General features: G+C 37.2%; 1 protein-coding gene across 7 annotated transcripts in view; it reads right to left on the reverse strand.

Annotated features, from left to right (window-relative positions):
* Positions 1–2792: 2792 nt before the first annotated feature.
* Positions 2793–23438, reverse strand: part of ARID4B (AT-rich interaction domain 4B) — a 127046-nt gene continuing 106400 nt past the window's right edge. For 5 of the 7 annotated variants that reach the window (XM_027093993.1, XM_027093990.1, XM_027093992.1 and 2 more), the window contains 6 exons: positions 20522–20720; positions 14391–15605; positions 11058–11171; positions 8407–8622; positions 7274–7420; positions 2793–4559 (listed from right to left, as the gene is read on the reverse strand). In XM_027093993.1, the coding sequence (XP_026949794.1) occupies positions 4432–4559; positions 7274–7420; positions 8407–8622; positions 11058–11171; positions 14391–15605; positions 20522–20720 (2019 nt within the window). In that variant the 3' untranslated portion in view covers positions 2793–4431. Of the gene's footprint in view, positions 4560–7273; positions 7421–8406; positions 8623–10223; positions 10380–11057; positions 11172–14390; positions 15606–20521; positions 20721–23438 lie in introns of those variants that run through there. The other 2 variants (XR_003430197.1, XM_027093994.1) reach the window with 2 other exon arrangements.

The raw sequence follows: 23438 nt of genomic DNA on the forward strand, positions 1-23438 counted from the left end.
TGAATCGGTTGAAGGATACATGGGACTCCCTTTGTACTGCTCTTGCAACTTTTCTGAAATTTGACATTATTTTAAAATAAAGTTAAAAACAAATAGAGACCACCGCTCTAAGCTGCTCTGCTCTATTCTACCAAGAAAAGGGGCTCTCGGCTCTCAAAACTATGCTGTCTTCTTGGCCTACCTTCCCAAAGTCCGCTTTTTTCCACCACCTCTTTATTCCTTCACCTTTTGTCATTCCTTCTTATTCTTGTTATTCCTTCCCCCACAATCGCCCCCCTCTTTACCCCTCATTTTCACCTGCAAAATTGTACCCATCCTTCAAGGCCCAGCCCACTTAGGACAATTTCCCAGCTATTTACAGTAGAGATATAACAGTCTCTCTAAATGTAAATGGTTCTTATTCAGCCTGTGCTCTGTATCCCCATTCACCGTACCTAGTAAATATGTGGTAAATTGACATTTAAGCAATAAAAAATATTAGATTATCATTAGATAAATCACTGAATCAGTAGTTTTGGTGGTAAAATCAAACTTGACTTTGAATCTATGGGAACAGATTTGCTAATTTTGGAGAGCTGCTTAATAGAAGTCACTGGGAATATATGCGATCTTTTTTACAGTCCACATCAGATAATGTGATGGAAAAACAATATTCAACTGCTTGGCACTGGTTTTGATTTGAGTCCCTTATTTTGGCATGTGGTATCACACAAAGATGAGAAAAACTCAACTGTCCATATTTGCAACTCTAGCATCTCCATCTATCCTATACCATCCAATGAAGACATTCTACTCATTTTTCTATCAGCATGTCTTCCAATCAGATTCCTTCTTCACTCTCCCTAGCATATTCCAAGAATCACTTCCTCTCTGGAACACCGCAATGTCATTGAATCTGGCCTTTCTCCACTCTAGACTACCTACACATTCCATTTCCAGATGAATCTCCGTTAAATGCTAAGGTTTGCCATCTCCTCTATGTCACCATCACATCAGTCATCACATTCCTTGCGTGCTCATACACTGCCCTCTTTAAACTCTAATGCCCATACAATTTAGTGCTTAATTTTATGATCTCTTATATATCTATTACTTCCACAACTAAACCATGAACTATTCCTCCGGGGAATTTACATCTTATACATACAAAACCCATCATATGACGTTAGACAAAAATCCGTAAATAGCAGGTTAAAATTAGACGAAAGGTGAAGAAATGGACTCACAAAGAATGAAAGGCAGCACACACTTCTAGAGGAAAAGGTGATAAGTATGAAAGAGACTGTGGTTGGAGATAGTTAAAAAATGATTCCCACTGTTCTTAAGAACTGCTTTCCAACCATTTAGAGATCACTAACCCCTTTGAAGAGTTTCTTAAACTTATTGGGGCTCTTTTCATTAAAAAAAATACAAATACATTTTGTAAAAAATGTTAGGGGTTTCTGGAATCTGGTCCACCATCCCCAACCTTCCCAGGTTATTAAAATTAACAAGACCTCACCCTCAGGTTATTTCAGTAGGAATAAAGAAAAGGTTTTGGAGAACACTGTAAAAAAATGTACCATCTTAATTTTATCAGAGATTGTAAACTAGTTTGATAAAATGTTGTTTAGGGGACCAGGGAAAGACTTAAGTTAAATTCTAGTAATGCCATGAAATTCTCAAACTCTCAGGAGAAGCTGGGAGGAAGCGAGAAATAGGCAGAAAAGCCCAAGGGTATAAACCTCAACTCCAACAAAGTTTGGAATCACTCTCCTTTAGAGCACTGTTTCTGTAACCCAACAAGTAGGTGATATTGCGAGTTCCTTGAAAAAAAGGGTTTCATGATCAGGTAAGTCTAAAATCAGTAAGTTAAATGAAAAAACTTCCTTAAAAAAACTTCTTAAAGTTTTTAACATGCGAACACTGAAACTCTAAGAAGGGGATGTGCTATATATAGCATTTCCAAAATATGTTTGGTAATAAATTCCCAGAGCATTTCCAGGGAGCAGTATTCTAGGACCTCATTTTGAGAAGCACTGTTCTATAGATTTTAAAACTCATCCTTTAAACGTTAAACTGATTTCTGTGAAAATGAAGGGTCGTCACAAAGGTGCATCAAAAATACACATTTGGGCTTTTTAGGCCTTAAAAAAGTTTCCTTTTTGTTTTAAAGAACAAATTTTCTCTTGGTGGGAAGTTCATTAAATTGGGCAGAAAACCTAATTATTGATTTTAAAGGTTTGGAGTGATGCAGTGGTTCTCAACCCAGATGAGTATTATAATCACTGGCCACCTTTAAAAAAAGACCAGCATCCAGGTACCATCCCAGATCAATTAAATATGACTGAGGGTGGGGCTGGAGTATTGATGAGTGTTTTAACAATACCCAGATGATTCCGAAGTGCAATGGCGTAGATAGAGTGCACTGAAAGTGTAAGAGAGCCACAAAGGTCCAATTACATTAAAAGACCAAAAATAAAAATCAAAAAAGAGAAAAGAAAAGGGAAAAAAAAAGCCGCTAGTAATGGTTTCAAGCATTAAAGAAAAAAAATCTTGGTTTTCTTCTTTAGACAAACCTCCAAGTCAGAAGTATTCATCCTCAGACTCAAGCTAGTATGCAAAGATATAAGAATGCTTAACAAATCCTGTACATAAATCTGGTTAATGGACTTTTAATTCCTATAGGCAGAATATTCCCTTTTTTGGATGTCAATTTTACCCTTTCTGATAATACATGCTGGAGATACGTGTTTCAGTCAGGCATCAGAGACAGAAATGAACTAAAATTACTTAATCTTTTAGAAACAAAATCAAGGATTCACAAACTATGGCATTTTATTTCAGAGCCTTTGCTTACATTTGTACAATATATTACATAATTCTTCATTGTTTGCAGATCCTAATATATACTTTATAGCTTTTATTCTATAAGCTTTTCTTCAATGTTTTGCTGTCAACAAATCTTTACAGTCCTGTACAAATCTGAATAACTTGAAACCATTTTCAACAAAATTAGTTACTGTAAGCACACACTGCAAGACTGAAAATGCTTTTCTTAGAAAAGTTGAATGTAAAGGATTCTGACACGTTAGCATCTACAACAAAACGCTTTGAAATTCTCACGTCGTATTGCCAGAAAACAAATAAAACATGCCAGCCCCGTCCAAAAAAAGTACACAGAACTACAATTAAAACAGTAAAACAGTCTGTACAGTAAAGTACTGTGTATTAACAGTGCCAGGTATTAAATAGCTTGAATGAACACATCCGCAATATACAAACGTCTTACAAAGGTGTAGAATTAAATACAAGTGCCAAACAGAACAGAGATTGGAACCATACAACGTAAAGTCAATACAGGTGAAAACAATTTTGCGTTCATTTTGGATTTTATACAAGGCATTTAATTTTTATAGGCCTACCACCCCGATTAGCTATTTATACTTAAAATAACAGCCATCCTTTTGAGACAGTTCATAGCAACAGCCTTGAACCATACCGATAAAGTTTACTTGTTCCTGAAGTCCTCTTGTTGTAGCTCATAATAAAATAAGCAATACAAATGAATTATCTGTATTTAAGGAAAAAGAAACATTTACAAGAAAACACAAAAATATAACTGTTATAATTCATTATGAATAAATATACACTTTGAACTGGCTAAGTACAATCTTTACACATTGTTTAAGATTTAATACAGTTTATTAGCCATTTTCTTTTTTCACACAATGTATTATATCAAAATTAAAAAAAAATACTGATTTATAGAAAAATGGCAAAGTACAGTAGTTCCATTCCAATTTGAAGGGGCGTGAAAAGCCACTGCAAGACCTTTTAGCCTAATTCAAACCTGTAAACATGTTCAGTCTTTTTTAAAGAGAATCTTTAATATTTGGTTATCAGGATTGATGTCTAATATCCTGTTAACTGCAGGTTCTGAATTTATTACATGTGCTTGAGTTATACAATTAAAGCCACCCTAAGGTGACTTGCTTTAAAAAACAATTAGCTTGTACAAATGAAAATAGGTTCATATTTTTTCATAAATAAATGGAAAAATATCAAATGTTCCAGCTTTAACAAAATACAAGGGAATACATATACAGTAAGTTATCTTAACATGTTGTGGCCGCCCAATGACTACGCTTACTGTATTGTCTCTACAGGCAGTGAAAAGCCTCCATTTGCCACAGTGGAAGGCCTTCAAGTTACCAGACACACAATTCCCAGACAAGTTGGAAACAATTATTGCTTGAGGAAAAGCAGTTCATTGTACTTTTTCTTCATAAAAAAAGTGCACTTAAGTGCCAAGTCAGCTTGTCAAGAAACAATTTTTAAATATAAAATAGTGCTTGTCTGATTTTTTATTTTTTGTGCCACTGTGCAGTATAAAAAAAGACGTGGCTCTCAACAGCCATTAAGTGCAAAGTGCTTTAGCAAGTCCTGCTGTCACCTGCACTCAACTGACATTCCATTCTGTGACGTGCTGGACATTGATGGTTCAGCTAATGTTAACATAACAGCAGCCGTTATGGAGCTGGACGAAGGTGAAGACGATGACGAGGATGTAGCAGCACCTAAGGCGAAGGGAAACCAACAGCTTAATAACACGCATATACAACAGTAGAAGGAAGTAAAGCACTTGTCCTCTTAACTAAAATTCTGCTGTGTTCTCCAAAATCATTTAGCTTACCGCGAGAGCAGTCAATTCTTACAAGACCATTATGTAAAGAAATGAAAACCTAGTGCATCTCAAGTAACGAGGCACTGCCAAACCACAGGAGAAGCAACGACAAAGGACAGACCAGGGAACGCTCTTGCGTGGATCAAAGAGGAAAATGAACAGTGTTCTCAGTCTACAGAGACGTGGAAATAAAACAAAAGGTAGACTTCCGTAATAATGAAACAAATGTCAAAAAGATCTTCCAATTCAACAGGAAAAATTTGTAATCCATCCCCACATCTTTTCCCCCCTCTCAATTCCTGTATGTTTCTGCTTCTGGAGTTCCTTATAAAATTAAATGGTGATGATAACGGAAAGCTAATTGCTTCTTAAAGTTGGGAAAAATAACTACTACCACACATCACATCATAACTACTGCATTTTCCTCCACTTGGTTTACAAAGCAAATGACACATTAGTTATTCTCCTCACAGAAATTCTCTCATTGCTATAAATCAGTGTTTGAAAACTTATTTTTTAATGAATACATGCACAAAGTAAACGAAATCGTTCAGTGCTGGGATATTAAAGTGGAAAAGCTAATCTCCCTCTCATCCAGGACCCTCCTAACCCTCCAAATTCCCCTCCCCACTGTTACCAGCTGCTTCACAATCTTTAAAACTCCACAACAGGGACTGGCAAATTATTGCCCCAGGGCCAAATCTGGCCTGCCTGTTTTTGTTAAGAAAATTTTATTGGAACACAGCTATGCCCATTTCTTTACATCTTGCCTACGGCAAATTTCATAAGGTCAAGTAGTTCTAAAGAGACTACAAGGCCCACAAAGCCCAAAATATTTACTATCTGTCTCTACAGAAAATGTCTACAACCCCAGTTCTGGAGGAATTTTTTCCGTAGAATCTAGAGATATGATATGCACATTTAAAATGAAAACACTAGTAACTTCGCTTTTAAAAACCCAAGTGGAAGCACAGTATAGAGTCTGACTCTTGGTTTTTACACTTAACAATCTGAGGAGATGATTCCTTAGGAGTACATATATAGATTTCCCTCTTTTTCTTTTCAAAGCTGAATAGTGTTCCACTATATTTACGAATTGTAACTAAATAATTCCTAGTCTTTTGCTGTTACCGACATCAAATGAATACTTTGAGCATTATAAATAAAAATTTAAACGTCTACTTATTTTTCACCAACGCCATATACTACTGGAGAATACAAGTTAATGATTTCTATCTGCTATTATAAATATTACCATAACAAACTTCTTTGTGACCACATATTCTTCCTTGGGACCTATTCTTAGAACTAAAAGTAGCTAGTTCTCCAAACACACAGTCAAAGAGTTTCCCAAGATAACTGTGCCTGCGATAAAGGCTACTTCGTTGTAGTATGCTTTGCTTTATTGCCCTTCAAAGATACTGTGTTTTTTAACAAATTGAAGGTTTGTGGCAACCCTGAATCCAGAAGTCTATTGCAGCATTTTTTCCAACAGTATTTGTTCACTTTGGGTCTCTGTGTCACATTCTGGTAATTCTCACAGTATTTCAAACTTTTTCATTATTATTATGTTATATTTGTTATGGTGATCTGTGAGCACAGATCTTTGATGTTACTACCGTAATTGCTTTGGGATGCCATGAACCATGCCCATATAAGACAGTGAACTTATTTGACTGTTGAAGTGACAACAAAGGATTTCGAATATTACATAAATTTAGTTAATGGAGCAGCAGCAGGGTGTGAGAGCACTGACTCAAATCCGGAAAGAAGTTCCACTGTGGCTAAAATGCCTTCAAACAGCATTGGAGAGAAATCGTTTATGGAAGGAAGAGTCACTTGATGCAGCAAACTTCCTTGTTGTCTTATTGTAAGAAACTGCCACGGCCACCCCAGGCTTCAGCAACCACCACCCGGATCAGTCAGCAGCATCAACATCGAGGCAGGACCCTCCACCAGCAAAAAGATCACAATGACGGCTCAGATCATGGTTAGCATTTTTTAACAATAAAGTATTTTTAACTGAGGTACGTACATCGTTTCTTTTCTTCGACATGATGCTATTGCACACTTAACAGACTACAGTATAGTGTAATCATAACTTTCATATGCATTGGGGAGCCAAAAAATTCATGTGACTCATTTTATTGTGATATTTGCTTTATTGTGGTATTCTAGAAAAGAACCCGCAACATCTCTGAGGTAGACCTGAGCTTTGTTTCGGCAGCCCCAGAAAACTAAGACAACGCCCTTCCCTCAGATTTTAACTTCTCTCACTTCCTCTGGTCATTCGGGTCTCAAAGAAAATGTCCCAGCCATTGGTAATCTAATGCAACCCACCCAATCACTGCCTTAACATTGCCCTAGTCTCTTCACAGTCTGAAATATTAGTTTTGGCGGAAAAGCAGACTGTAAGCTCTGTGAAAGTGAATATTATGGTTTGAGATAACTGTTTCTTTTGATAAATTTTCCCACTTGATAGATGAAGAAAATAAGCCAGAGGGATTAAAGAGCCTGCCTGAAGATACACAAACACAACTCACGTGAGCCCAACTGCACAGTCGCAAACTGCTTTATGTTTAAGTAAAGTAAGGTAAAAACACTTACTTTCTCTCTCTTTCTTCTTTAAACGCTTTCTCCTCCGATCAATGGAAGCTACTTCAGATTTTAATGACAGATAATGTTTTCTGATTTCTTGCAGTTTTTCTTGAAGAATTGTGATACGCTCAGCACTTGTCATATTCTCCAGGTCCGCTGTGAATTTAAAACTTTCATTAATATGCATTTGTGAACACAATTTTAATATATAAGAGAGAGAACATATAGTGTGGCTGTAGAATGAGGAAGACAGATAAACTAAAATTAGGCTTGTAAACATTTGTTTGCCGAAGATTTTTTTTCCCTAGCCTAGAGCAATGCTCGGCACTAACACATGCATGGTATTTTTTGAATGAATGAGTGTGTAGAATTAAAGATCTTAGGACCTAAACATAGAGGTTAAAAATTCCACATTTACCAGAAAGAAAAATCCCACATTCACGTACAGTATCACCACAGTACAACATTAATCTGCATATTTTTTTGAATGTTAGGACTGTGGATAAATTTTTGTCTTTCGTCTGCTTTTTGTTCTTTTCTTAAAGTTTATCTCTTAATGCATGTCCCATCAACTTTTTTTGGTCGCAGCGCATGGCACGTGGAACTTCCCCGGCCAGGGATGGAACCCACGCCCCCTGCAGGGGAAGCATGGGGTCTCAACCGCTGGACCGCCAGAGGAGTCCCCTCCTTTTGTTCTTTTTTAGATTCTTCTAATACTTTTATGTTGGAGGAAAGCTTTCACACGCTCTAAAGCACTTTCAGTCCCCTAAGACTCTTTCCCTGTGTGAGAAACTGTGGTAGTCTCTTTTTCACGCCCGTCACTCAGCTGCAGTGACCAGTGATTCATGGCAGACTTTGCCTCACTTATGCCTCCATCCACTCCCCACCTTACACCAGGCTTTTACAGCAAACTGCTGACACAGCAGAAATACCTCATCAATGCTGACGTGTGCCTCAAATGCCTTACAAGTTATCTTTCAGCAATTTTCTGTTCAAATCAAGATCCAAATAAGCTACACTGCAGTGAATGGTTATTATGTCTCTCAGTCTGGTTACAGCCACTTTTCCAGAATTACTGGCATCAAGAATCACTAGGATGCAGTTTCTGCTGCTTAACTGCTGATTTAATGTATGTCACTTACACATCTGAAAACTCCATTTGTAAACTTTGGGTAATCGATTACTAGGTTCCTTGAGGTCAGGATCCTTATCACCATTCTTTCCACATTTTCCTGGAGACTGCGTCCTAGCAGGAGATTTGGTACCATGAGCCTTCATTCCACTGGAAACAGATTTGACGGGCTGAGCCTTAGTTACACTTTCACCAGCAGAAAGCTCTTCACTATCACTACTATTTGCTGAAAAAAAAAAAAAAAAAGAAGAAGAAGAAAAGTGTTAGTAAATAGAAAAGTACACAGTGTCACAGATTTTAGTGGACACTTTAAAGTTAACCATTTGAATTTATTACTACAGGAAACAATTTGCTTTACAGACCCTGCCTAAAAACCTGGAAAGTCATTAAGTATAAACACAGCAGTATCTCAGTTAAGGAAAACAAAACCAAAAATTCTTCTTACCTGAATTGTCAATAACATATTTTTAAAAAACACTCAAACTAATCTTTCATTACACCTGGTAGACTATCAAATATACAGTAATTATTTAAATGGCTTTTAACTCTATTACGTTAATATATATAAAGTAGAATACAGCATCTCTTAAAATGACTCATAATGGAAACCTCTTAACTTTCATAATTTAAACTGTGTACAGACTGTGTACATGTCACACTTTCCTACTCCTTTGGCCACAAACAGTGATGCACAATCATCATATTTAATAAAGAATTCTTTGGGAATAAACTCTAAACTTTGTTACATACAATGATTCTTTAAGAAACTCCTACATCATAGCTTGTTGACTAAAATAAACCATCAGTTTTACCCTGGTAAATATATTAGGTAATTTATTAAAAAATACAGGGCTTCCCTGGTGGCGCAGTGGTTGAGAGTCCACCTGCCAATGCGGGGGACGCGGGTTCGTGCCCCGGTCCGGGAAGATCCCGCATGCCGCGAAGTGGCTGGGCCTGTGAGCCATGGCCGCTGAGCCTGCGCGTCCGGAGCCTGTGCTCCGCAGTGGGAGAGGCCACAACAGTGAGAGGCCCGCGTACCGCAAAAAAAAAAAATAATAATAATAATAATAAAATAAATAAAAAAATAAATGCAGAAGTCTATGTAATAATTATGTTACATCTGCCATTGCTGATTAAAGCCTCAGGACTAGAATGGAAATGCTTAACACCTTGACATGTGAACAGGTTATGGGACTGGTATTTCCATAAATTACCTCTTTCTGGATGCAAAGCATTATTATAGATTCTATGAGAGTTAATTCACTTTACTAAATTATTCTCAGAGAACTGTTTCCTCATTCTGATTTATCAAGTCGTAAGCCCAATAATTAAAATGGGAGAATATGCGGTCAACTGCTATTATCTCTCAATTATATGAATATGTTAATTGACTTGCTGACGATGAGCCCTCTTAGAGAATGTCATTTAAAAGTCTTGAAGATAAAAACATCAGAGTGTAATAAAAAACACTCTGAATATCCTATCAGTTACTCCAAATAAGTGATCAATTTGGCATCAAATTTATCGATTTTCATTTCCTGATTCTTCATTTAACCAAAATAAAAGTATAAGCTCTAAAAGCCTGAAAAGTGTTCCAGATAGGAAAGACACACAGCAACTCCTCCCACTGTGGTGTTTTGGGAATAAAGAATCTCCACCAACTTTTATACATACCCAGTCCCCCCACTGCTGCTCTGGAACCCCTGGCAACTCCTAGCTAAGCCACCCAAGGCTTGGGCCCACTCTGATGCAGTGGTCTGCCTCAGCTTGGCTTTCATGGCCTTGCTGAACACAGCCGCCCGGGGCCCCAAAGGATGCCATATTCACCGCCTGGAAGTCATATGGGCTCAGCAGAACCTCGGGGAACTGGCCGCATAACCCTTTTCTGCACTGAAGTGCAGCCAAGCCGGCCGATAGCAAAGGTCAGGCAGTGGAGGTGGCAGGAGTCTCCTGGAAGAGCAGCAGGAGGTCAGTGTGGGACACCTGAAAAGAAATTCTTTACATATTTTCTGCTTCTTACTTTGTCTACAAAAGAGAGATAAAATGTGCAGCTCTCAGGAGAAATACAGTATATATATTCCTGTAGGTTGATAAACAGAATCATTGCTAAAGTCATTAGTTACAACATACTTAACCAGAGTATTCTTACAGCTGCTCTTAGATACACAGTCTAGGATACCGAAGATAAAGGGAGTGCACGGGAGTTACTGGATTTACAGCTCTAAAGCTATCTTGACTGTTCTCTTCCAGGCAGATTTTGCCTGGAAGAATTACAAAGCAATCAATTTCCTTGTAATAAAAATAATATATAACTCAAGCATTTCATAATATGTAATATATATAAAATGGCAAAAGAACTGTTGAACATAAAACTAACGAAGATGTTGATGTTTATATTATATTGGCTACTATTTTTTAAAAGATTACCTGATCATTCATCAGCAATCAGTACCACTGCTGAATAATAAATTGCTCAACCCTAGAATTTACCTAGGATCAAAAGACTTCTGTGTGATTTTACTGGTGAGGGAGGGGGGCAGTTTGTTAGAGACGAAATCAAAATATTAACTGTCCCGTATCCTGAATACCCTTTTCTTAATGGGGAAAAGACATATCCACCATTATCTTTATATTTAAAAAATTTAGGGATTTCACACTTACTGCCTTTGCCTTTCTTTTTGTTGTTTACCACTGTTGCTTTATGGCTTCGTTTCTGCTTTTTTGATGAACTTCCTCCTCCCTGAGCTTCTTTCACTCTTTTCTGACCTGTACAGGCTTTGATGGGAAAGAAATTATTAAGTAACACAAAATAAAATCAAGCTTGCCCCAGGTATAAATTAATTCCACATTCTAGAAGAATAGACCAATTCTGAGACTATACCTGTTTTTTATGAGATTTATAATTTGTCATAGAAATTACCACAATTTTTAAAATAAATCATCATTAATGAGCTGAATTATTACACATAATTAGAGTTTTTTAAAAAGCAGATAAAGTATGCATATAATTCTTAGAAAAATCAGATATAAACTGAATATAGTTCTCAATATAGTACTGGGAGTTTATGAGTCTAGTAATTCAAAAAAAGGTATATGCTGAAAATAAAAGCTGAAATTTGTTAAAATTCAATAAAACCAAAATATTAAGATTTAACTACAGGTTAAAATAGTAATTATATGTATTATAATGATATTAATGAAAATTTTAATGACAATATTAATGGAATAAATTTTAGTAGTAATTCACAATTATAATAACAAATTTATTATACAGACAATTTATTATAAATTTACAACAACAATAACTTAGCTCCCAGGGCAATGGTTAACACGTATACCATTTACAAATCTAGCATAGTAGTTTATTCCAAAATATTATAAATGTCTCCCTTTCTTCAAGGACAAGCCCAAGTCCTACCTTCCCCGATGCCCAACCTTCAATGATCAATCATTACTCCAAACTATAGTTTCTCAGCCACTAATCTGATCCTCAGCATCTACTGTGTTTCTGTATCTTCCTAATTATATGCATTGTTTCTCAGACTATACAGTAATCTTTTTCCTAACATTAATGAAGTCTTAATCTCTATTCCATTCCGAAGTCAGATACTATAATAACACAATATAATTAATACCATGATAGAATTATGCCATGTTTGTTTAAAAAAAATGTTTCTTAGTCCTGTTACAAGGGTAAAATCAACCATGAATATACAAGACATGGCTTCGTTGGTAAAAAATGGAACAGGCTATTAAATGTCTTGTTTGTAAGTTCTCAGTTTTCTGTTTTTTTAATGGGTTACATCTAATAGATAACTTTTCCTAATGCTCTTTTAATATAACAAAATGAAACATAAAGAAAGTGATTTAGATATTATCTATATTAAAGTACAGAATCTTAAAAACAATTGCCAGATTTCTCTCCAAGAGTTTATTTCTGAAACTTTCAGCTACAAGAAATAAAAAGCTTACTGTAGGCTACACTGGAAGGCAATCCTAAATCTAAATTGTAAAACTTAACATTTTCACTTTTTTTTTTTTTTTAAATGGCCGTGCCAGGAGGCATGCAGGATCTTAATTCCCTGACTGGGGATCAAACCCATGCCCCCTGCAGTGGAAGCACGGAGGCTTAACCACTGGACCGCCAGGGAAGTCCCTTACATTTTTACTTTTAAAATCAAGTGAATTCTGGGACTTCCCTGGCGGTCCAGTGGTTAAGAATCTGCCTTCCAATGCAGGGGACGCGGGTTCAATCTCTGTAAGGGAACTGAGATCCCACATGCCGCGGGGCAACTAAGCTGGTGCACCACAGCTAAAGAGCCCATGCGCTCTGGAGCCCACGTGCCAAACTAGAGAGCCCGTGAGTTGCAATTAATGAGCCTGCGCACTCTGGAGCCCGCATGCCACAAGTAGAGAGAAGCCTGCGTGTCACAACTACTGAACCCTGCACACCTGGAGACTGTGCTCCGTAACAAGAGAAGCCACTGCAATGAGAAGCCCATGCACCGCAAGGAAGAGTAGACCCCGCTTGCCGCAACTAGAGAAAGCCCGCGCGCAGCAACAAAGAAGACCCAATGCAGCCAAAAATAAATAAATTTACAAGGAAAAAAAAAGTTTATCATATTATTGAAATAGTTGAAAGCCTCTCTAATCATCTGTGATAAATGCTTCTTTCATTTTCAGGATTACTCTATTTATGCCTGGATAATTCAGTTCCATGAGATAGTATGGCACACAAACATGATCACAGTAGCTGTGTGTGTGAATGTACAAAAAAGAAAATTTACTGCAACTACATATATATATAAATATATATATATATTTTTTTTTCGCGGTATGCAGGCCTCTCACTGTTGTGGCCTCTCCCGTTGCAGAGCACAGGCTCCGGACGCGCAGGCTCAGCGGTCATGGCTCACGGGCCCAGCCGCTCCGCGGCATGTGGGATCTTCCCGGACCAGGGCACGAACCCGTGTCCCCTGCATCGGCAGGCGGACTCTCAACCACTGCGCCACCAGGGAAGCCCGCAACTATATTTTTTACTTAATTTCTTTAAACGTTTTAAGTCAAGATTTGTGATAATGTTATGTCAATTATATCTCAAGGAAACTAGAAAAAGAAAAAAAAAAGGCTTGTGTGAGAAAACTTGGAATTAACTAATTTGGTCTGGATCATATCTCTTTTTTAAGTTTAGCTAAACACCTGAAGTTAGCATAATAAAATCTGGTATGTTATATAAAATACATACCCTAGTGCTGTATCTTTATACTGGAAAAGTGTGTTTCAAAGCCAAGTGTCAGCCTAGAGCATATTAATTTAAAGACACCTCAGTGAAGTGGTTTATAAGTAAAATGATGACAGAAGTAGAGCTACAGCACCATCAAAAAGCCACTAATACTTTCGGGAAGTACTAATTTCAACTTCATGGAAAAAATCAAGAGTATTACTATAGGTTATTAACAGAGACACTGGTCCTTCAAATTTGGAAGCTCTGCATCTAAGAAAGCATCAAATTCCTTTACAAAGGCTTGAAAATCAGTCTGACACGGTTGTCTGAGGAAAGCAGTGCCTGCAGAGCTGGTTGCTCCAACCTCCCACATACAGTATTTGGTTAAGGGTGGAGGGGTCTGTCAGTAAATCAAAATGTTTGTGAGAAACTGCACACGGCAAGGGCAAACACAATGTTACACAAATATATTTAAGCCGCTCACGCCATACAGTCACTCAGTGCATCGTGAGTTTTCAAGTAGGTCTGAATTTGGGCCTGGGTGCAGTTTCTAGCATGTGTCTGGTCGGCTGTGAAATGGCAGGGGCAGCTGAAGCAGAGGACATTCAGTTCTTCTCAAGCTTTTAAACACACTCCACTCTTCCTTACAACAAATTACCTTCCAAATTTCTGTTTCTGCCACGTTCACACAAGTACTCCATGTAAACACCTCACACTTGTAACGAGAGATACTATAAACCCGTAAGGCAACGGAGCCCTGCGCGCCTCACCTTTCTCAGGATGCTCTGCTTCGGGCTGATTACTGCTGCTGGAGCTCACGCTGGCATCGAAGCCCGCGGGCGAGCTGTTCCCTTCCGACTGGAGGTCCTGGAGCTCCCCGGCCACACTATCCACTTCGATTGTGCTATCAGTCTCACTCTTGATACTGCGGACTTCTTCTTGGTTTGGGGCCAGCGGCTCCGATACTGTTACAGAAGACGGCTGCCGACTGGCTTCCGTCACGGTGACTGAGGAAGGCGACTCGGGTGTCGTGGGAGGGGTGTTGAGCACTGAGTTACTGCCACTACTCGGAAATTCCGATTTTTTGTCACTGACCTCCGCCGGCTTTTCCTCGGTGGGTTTGTCGTCGGCACTGGGCGGCGGCGGGGCGGCCAGCTCCGCGCCGGGGGAGCAGCTCTCCTCCTCGGCCACGGTCTGCAGGGACCCCTCCACCGGGCCCTCCTCCGGGGCAGGATGGGGCGGGGAGGCCGCAGCCTCGGTGTCAGAGTCGGAGAAAAGCTCCTTCAGCGTTTTTTTAGGCCACTGTCCCTGAATACTTGACCAGACATCTTTTCGATCTTTAGCTCTGCTGTTCTGAAGTCTTTCATCAGAGTTATTTGAAAGTTTTATCCTTTTTTCGGCAACTTCTGAAAATCCTGAATAGAAACCAGTTGTCCGCAGAGACTTTCTTTTCTCCTCCAAACCGTTGTATTTCTTAGTTGGTGTCGTCTTTGCTTTTGATTTTTCTTCTTCATCTTCATCTGAAGAGCTGTTGCTACTGTTTTCTATGCAGAGGGGTTCTTTGCTCTTGGCCTTCTCTTCCTTTTTGCCAGGTGATCCGGTTTTTAAACACTCCTCGGTATTGCAATACCTTCTCTTACCACGTTTTGCCGGTGGCTTTGAAGATTTGTCTGCGGCGTCCTTCTTGACATCCTTTCTCTTTTTTGTGACGTCATCTTCTTCCTCATAATCAGTATCTTCGGATAATCCTTCTAAATCTTTTCTTAATCTTTCTGGAGATTTCGACGCGGATTTGGCTATTACCAAATCTGCATGGACTTTGTTTTCTTCTAGCAAAGATGAACTGTTCTGTTCCTCTTTCGAAATAAGATCATTTCTGGTGTGGGTCAAATGATCAACCTTAGACTCTTCTTTGCCATTGTTATCTAGGTCTTGAACACCTGTCTCATCCTCCTGCTCACTGTCGTCAGCAGAACTTTCAGAAGCTAGAAAAGAAAGAGAAAACGAGTATGATCAGAACACTAGCAATGTCTTCTCTGTGCCAGCTAACATAAACATGGACTAGCTCCTATGTTTATAACTACCCCAGGTTGCTAGGTTTTATCCTCGTTTTACAAGTGAGGAAACTGAGCTTCAGAAAGTGAAGACATTCACCCAATGATGGAAATGTTCTATATCATGACTATAGTGGTAGTGACACTACTGTATACTTCTGCCAAAACTCATCAAATTGTAAACATAAAAGTGGTGACTTTCATTGTTCGTAAATTATACCTCAGTAAAGCTGATTATAAAAAAGAAAGAATTTTCTACAAATTTATGAGCACAAAATAGGGGAGTTAGGATGTAGTCCAAGATTGTTCTAACTCCAAAGTCTATATTCTTATAAAAGCGTAGCCTTCATTTTTAATGTAGCAATGATCAATCAAAGATTTTGTGAGCAATGTATTTCCACGGTAGATGCTTTAAAGAACAACATAATTAAGTAACTTAGACTTTATATAAACGTATCTATAGAATTTATTTCTTAAATGTTCATTTTAGTAAATAAATTCAATTAACTATTAAAAAATAATAGTTTTTATTATGATTTTAACATACCATTTATTGAGAAACTGTTATATGTCAGGTACCTTGAAATGCAATGCACAGATCATCTCATTCAATCTCACCATAACCCTATGAGCGTGTTATTAGCCCCATTTTATAGTTTAGGAGACTAGGAGTTAGAGAGGCTAAGTAAACCACCCCAAAGAGCTAAAATAAGTCAAGATCAAATCTAAATCTAAGTCGTCTGACTCCAGAATTTAGAATCTTAACTACACTACACTCTACAGAGAAGTCCATGTATATTCTTTAGCTAAATTTGTTAAAAGTAAAAAATAATTGATACAGTTAAGATGGTTAAAAACATTTAATCTTTTCAATGTGTTCCTAAATAATTGAATTTTTAAAATTATTCAAGCAATACATGTACATGGTTAAAACAAATTTAGACTCATAATAAAACACCAAAAGCTCTTTTCTTCCCTCCCCAGCCTCCAAAATGTTGTAACTATTTCCTCTGATAGTTACTATCGTTATCTCTCAATAATATGCCATTCGTTGATACGTATAAGCAGTGAGGATTTTCTCTCTTATTAATACCTCTACTCCCTTCTGCCACACTTTCTACGCAAGTGGTGTTGGGAAGTTGGACAGCCGCATGTGAATCAATGAAGTTAGAACACATCCTCACTCCATACACAAAAATAAACTCAAAATGGCTTAAAGACTTAAGTATAAGACATGACACCATAAAACTCCTAGAAGAGAACATAGGCAAAACATTCTCTGAAATAAATTGTACCAGTGTTTTCTTAGGTTCATCTTCCAAGGCAACAGAAATAAAAGCAAAAATAAACAAATGGACCTAAGCAAACTTACAAGCTTTTGCACAGCAAAGGAAACGACAAACAAAACGAAAAGACAACCTATGGACTGGGAGAAAATGTCTGCAAATGATGCAACGGACAAGGGCTTAATTACCAAAATATAAAAATAGCTCATACAACTCAATTAAAAAAAAAAAAACCCTACTGAAAAGTGGGCAGAAGACGTAAACAGACATTTCTCCAAAAAAGACATACAGATGGCCAACAGGCACACGAAAAAATGCTCAACCTCACTAATTATTAGAGAAATGCAAATCAAAACTACAATGTGGTACCACCTCACAGCAGTCAGAATGGCCATCATTTAAAAAGTCTACAAATAACAAATGCTGGAGAGGGTGTGGAGAAAAGGGAACTCTCCTACACTGTTAGTGGGAATGTAACTTGGTCCAGCCACTATGGAAAACAGTATGGAGGTTCCTTAAAAAGACTAAAAACAGAGTTGCCATATGACCCAGCAGTCCCACTCCTGATAATATATATCCAGAGAAAACTATAATTTGAAAAGATACATGCACCCCAATGTTCATAGCAGCACTATTTATAACAGCCAAGACATGGAAGCAACCTAAATGTCCACTGACAGATGACTGGATAAAGAAGATGCGGTACATATATACAATGGAATGCTACTCAGCCATAAAAAAAAGAATGAAAGAATGCCATTTGCAGCAACATGGAGAGACCTAGAGATTATCATACTAAGCAAAGTAAGTCAGAAAGAGAAAGACATATTGATACCATATGATATCACTTATATGTGGAATCTAAAATATTACACAAATAAATTTATTTATGAAACAGAAACAGATTTCACAGACATAGAAAATAAGCTTATGATTACCAAAGGGTAAAGGGGGTGGGGAGGGATAAGTTAGGAGTTTGGGATTAGCAGATACAAAATACTATATATAAAATAGACAACAAGGTCCTGTATAGCACAGGGAACTATATTCAAAATCCTGTAATAAACCATAATGGAAAAGAATATGAAAAAGAATATGTATATATATGTGTAACTGAACCACTCTGTTGTACTCGGAAACTAACACAACACTGTAAATCAACTATACTTCAGTAAAAAAAAAATAAAAAATAAAATAAAATCAGAAACATAAGCTATTGTACAAGAACAGAATTGTATAAAGCATGCAGAAAACAGAGTTCTTGAAAATTAAAAACATTACAGCTGTCAATAAGCATTACAGCAGTAAATTAAATAGTAAAAGGACTAAAAGATAAAGTTGAGAAAATTTCTAAGAAATTAGAGGAAAAAGACAAAAGAATAAGTAATATGTCCCTGCCAAAAGATAAGAATATTAGAGTATACTGCAGAAGGTTCAACAGCAATATAATGGCAGGTTGAGAGACAGAGAGAGAGAGAGAGAGAGAGAGAGAGAGAGAGAGAGAGAGAGAGAACAGTGAAATGCAGAGGAGGAAATCAACAAAATAATTCTTGAAAACTATCCAGAACAGAAAGACACAAGTTTCTAGAATGAAACAACTTAGTAAGTACACACCACAGTGGATGAAAATACATCCACACAAGGTATAATCCTGTGAAATTTTAGGACATTAGAAACAAAGATTCAAGATTCCAGAAAAAGGGAAAGGCAAAAACAAGCAATAAAACAAGTCACATACAAAGAATCAGAAACTAGAAGAGCTCTGGACTTCACAGAAATAACACTGTAAGCAAAAAAACAGTGGAACAATGTCAGTAAAATAATTAAGGAAAAACGTCCAACCCCACTAAACCATGAATAAAGATATTTTCAGATATGGACAGTCTCTAAAAATGTATCTTCCCTCTTATTCACTTGTTCTTAAAATTTACTAGAGAATGTGCTCCACCACAATGAGTATACCAAAGAAGGTTAAAAAAACACATCAGATATCCAAAACAAAGAAATTCTAGGGACCGCTTTGAAGAGAGAGCTCTAAAAAGTTCCCAGGAAGAGAACTGTGCATCAGATGTAGAAGGAAACCAGTGCAGACCGTGCAGTGTATTTCCAAAGGAAGTCACATGGAGGGCTATCATCCCCAAGATGCCTCCTGCCATCAACTAGATTCTTTGTATGTATTTTAGCTTGTTTCCACCATTTGGTGATGAAATTCCAGCTCTCCCCTCAATGTCTTGTGTGCCATCACCTGAATCGGATAATGATGTCACTTTACCCAGCAAAAACATTTTGTTTTGACCTACGCCTGAAAGCCAGGCGTATGTCTGGGAAGCCTGGAGTCTGAAAACGCACAGGACCTTCCTACTCCCACTGAACATATTCCTTTTGGTCACCCTCTGAGACTACGTCAGATATCCCTGTGGGGAGCCCCGATGTTTCCCAGAACGGCCTCATTACCTTGCCCTACTGAATTCCCTTCCAGAGGCTTTTGTAGACTCACAAAGAAGCTTAATATGACCTAGAGAGTCTATTCAGATAACATTCTCAGGGAGCCTTCATCTAAGTGGAAATACTGCCTTTTTTACATAGCTAGGTTTACGCTCGCCACGGTTTTCAGAAAACTAAATAATATCCTCTTTAGGAATATATATAGGTTTAATATAATTCTAAAGAAAAGTAAAAGAATGATTAAGTCAGAATATTAATTACTTTTCAGGGAGACATAACTATTTTAAGTAAATACTACTTGGTCACCACTGTGGTAGACATACAATATTCGTATCATGATTCTTTAAATTATATATATATTTCCATATACTGTTCTGTATTTCTGATATAGTAGAAAATTACGAAAAATGAACTTTAGGATATTTAGATATTTACAAATAATAAATATCCATCTGAAATAAGAGAGAAAAACAATTTCCATTACATTCAAAATCAATAAAAATTCAAACTCTCTTAAGTTATAAGAAATGTAAAGTTTGTGTTTTTTTTTTAAGAAATGTAAAGCAGTTTTATGGAGATACATTCTTTTATTTCATTTGACAGATCAGATTCTCTCTTTCCTGCCAGTCAGATTTACAAAAATCTTCCCCTCCAGTACTCATCACTTTTATTATTTGTTAAACTTCATTCTGCCTTAAACATTAAGCAATAAGGACATCATAAAAGAGATCATAATAAATATAATCAAGATAAGCAAAGTTTGGTATTCTTTACAAAAAGTTCAGTATAATTTTATACTCTGATATTGCATAATACAAACTATGTTTTACATGGCTACAGAAAGGATGGTACCTGAAAAGAACACAGTAATAGTACCAGAGGTTGAATATTAAATTTTAACTGAAATCTAATGGTGCCCTCAGCTCTACTAATAACAGAAATATTTCCAAGCCTCTATCAATGGCTGATTTTATTTCAAGTAATAACAGAGTCAACAAAATTCTGGTTCAATTAAAAACAGAGAATTTGATAATGTCACTGAATTACCTTTATAGAATTTGATTTATAAAAATTAAAACAAATACTTGCATGCAACAGGATATTTGTTATGTTTACCTTGAAGTCCATTAAGGATAGAAGTGATTTCTATGGATTTAATATGAGCTGTATCAGAGTTTTTGGCATCAGTAAGATCCAGTTTGGATACCATTTCAGGAGATGGATTTGTCTGAAATGGTGGTTTTGACAAGCGCCGAAGTTTACAGTTCTTAGGAGAATACTTTTCATCTTTGTCTTTTTCTTTGTCTAATTTATTCTAGGTTAAGAAAAAAAAAAGGTATCCCATGTTAGCCATAACAGATCATGAGGCATTTATTAGTAACAATGTTAAAATTCATTTTTAACTCAACATTACAGACTATTATTAAAAAACATACAAAGAAAGAATACAAACAGTCCCACAAAACAGTCAGAAATGTTTTTTCAAAGTTATTTAACAAATACTACAGGATGAGAAATAAGTTTTTGTCTAATATTTATATTTTAATAGTGGAAATAAATTAGCAATCAGATAGGCAATTAAGACTATCAAACTTCCCTACTGCTAATAATTGGTGTTACAAAGTCTGTAAAAATTAAATCACAATAGCCTTAAATTAAATATTCACTAAAAAAAACAGAAACATAATTTCAAGCTGATAGTTCTAAAACCTGTAAGATTCTCAATATAAAATGAGAGTTGGGAATTACACAACTTCAAATATCTTCATTCAGTTGACAGCAGGGAGTAACAAACAAATGACTTGCTATAAAGTCAAGTCAGTGGGGCAACCCTCCTGTATGACTGATAATGTTTCAGGAAAAAATGAGAAATTTTTTGAAATTCTCTATTTACGAACAGATGAGCAGAGGTTAATATATTTCTTGGAAACTATTTTTTAAATTTGTTTTAAAAATTATTTATAGGACTTCCCTGGTGGCACAGTGGTTAAGAACCCGCCTGCCAATGCAGGGGACACGGGTTTGAGCCCTGGTCCGGGAAGATCCCATATGCCGCAGGGCAACTAAACCCATGTGCCACAACTATTGAGTCTGCACTCTAGAGCCCTCAAGCCACAACTACTGAGCCCACGTGCCACAACTACTGAAGCCCACGTGCCTAGAGCCCGTGCTCCGCAACAAGAGAAGCCACCGCAATGAGAAGCCCGCGCACCACAACGAAGAGTAGCCCCCACTCACGGCAACTAGAGAAAGCCCGCACTCAGCAACGAAGACCCAATGCAGCCAAAGATAAATAAATAAAATAATTACAAAAAAAATTTATAGGAAAAATAATTTAGACAAGCTTCTAAATGATAATGTAGAGCACTACGTAGAAGTAAACAATTCTGAAGTCCTGTTATATAGTGAGAATATAGAACATGACTGACTATTTTTACAATTCTCCCAAAGACGGTACATAATTAGTATCATTCTGGATACTAGAGGAGAAGTTATTCTGTTCAGGGTAGTGGTTCTCTAAGTGTGGACTCTGGCCCAGCGACATTAGCATCTTCTCGGAATTTGTTAGAAGTGAAAACTCCTCGAACCAGACTCAGATCTAGTGAATCAGAAACGCTGGGGATGGGCCAATCTGAGTTTCAACAAGTCCTTCAGGTGACTGTAACACATGTTCAAGTGTGAGATCCACTGACTTAGAGCACGTGGGCTGAATTCTCTGGATGCACTGAGGCGGCTTATGTGTAGGTAGACTACCAAAACCTCTCAATGATTAGTGCTCTTCTCATTTTCCTATTCTTGCCAGACTTTTCATCACTTTATACCACAGATCATAATATACCATGCATTATGAAGACAAAAATAGTCTACCCCACGCAAATTTCAAATATGGCTTTTAACGCCTATCAGAGGACAGCCTTGAAAATAGTGGTTCGCACAGTCAGATGAGATCGAGTGATGGGTATGCAATATTAAGTATTTTCTAGGAAGCTTTTTCAAAATTCACATGCCTCTTCCCTTATGACCCAGAATTTTAAATGCCTGGAAGGGGCCGAAAACTAAATTGAGAATTAAATAAATATTTAGAAAAAATTCCCCAAGTGTAATATTCTAACATTGATTCTCCTACCCCCTACCCTATCTTCTACCTGAGAAATACTACTTCTAAAACTTGCTCTGTGTAAGGAAACTGGCTTGTTAGTGCCACACACACACAGCTCTTCTGGTAGCTTAGAGCGATGCTAAATGTAGCATGACTTCCAATAAAGACCAAGAGTGTCCTGAGTTGTAGCTACTGAGTTGCTATACCAAAACTTTAAAAATATGGGCCCAATTTCACAGTGAGAAAAGAATAATCACTCTAGGGGAAACCTTTCAGTATTTAGGGCCACTAGGGTATCATTTAGCCAGAAAGTAAATAGCTCCTCACTTTTAATATGAAAATTGAATTTCAGGAGAACTATTAAACACTTCAACTATATATACCATTCAAAGTATTAAAGAGCCATTAAAAAGATTTAAAAATATTCTAAAACCTAGTTAATGGTTCTACTTTCTAATAAAACATTAGAAAGATTCAGTATTAGAATGAATAAGCGTAATTCTATCATACATAAAAGTAACCTTAATTTCCATACAAGCTCATTAATAGATTCCCCACGGTATCTATGTAGAGTTTGCCTAATAGTGTCTTGTGAACACATTCTAAGCCACTACATATATGGTCAGAGAAAGATGAAGAAAAAAGAAGAGCTTCAGATAGGCTCTCCTCTGCCTTCAGACACTTCCTTCTCTTCCTCTAACGGTTTACAGCTATTACAGTAACCCCAGGGCTCCCAGCCACAATATTTAATGACTCCTAGTTGGGAGACTAGAGGTGTAGGAAACAGTTGAAATGGGTAAGTGAAATCTGGCTGAGTGGACTTATACAATGTTGGAACTGAAAAAGCCTCAAAGATCATTTAGTACTGTTTTCAAAATGCCTTTCCATAAGCTGACAATCTTAATTGTACGCAAATCTAGCATTTGATAAATT

This window comes from Aethalodelphis obliquidens, unplaced genomic scaffold (assembly GCF_003676395.1).
Source record: "Aethalodelphis obliquidens isolate GAN/ISIS:26980383/991018 unplaced genomic scaffold, ASM367639v1 scaffold87, whole genome shotgun sequence".
Classification (NCBI taxonomy): domain Eukaryota; kingdom Metazoa; phylum Chordata; class Mammalia; order Artiodactyla; family Delphinidae; genus Aethalodelphis; species Aethalodelphis obliquidens.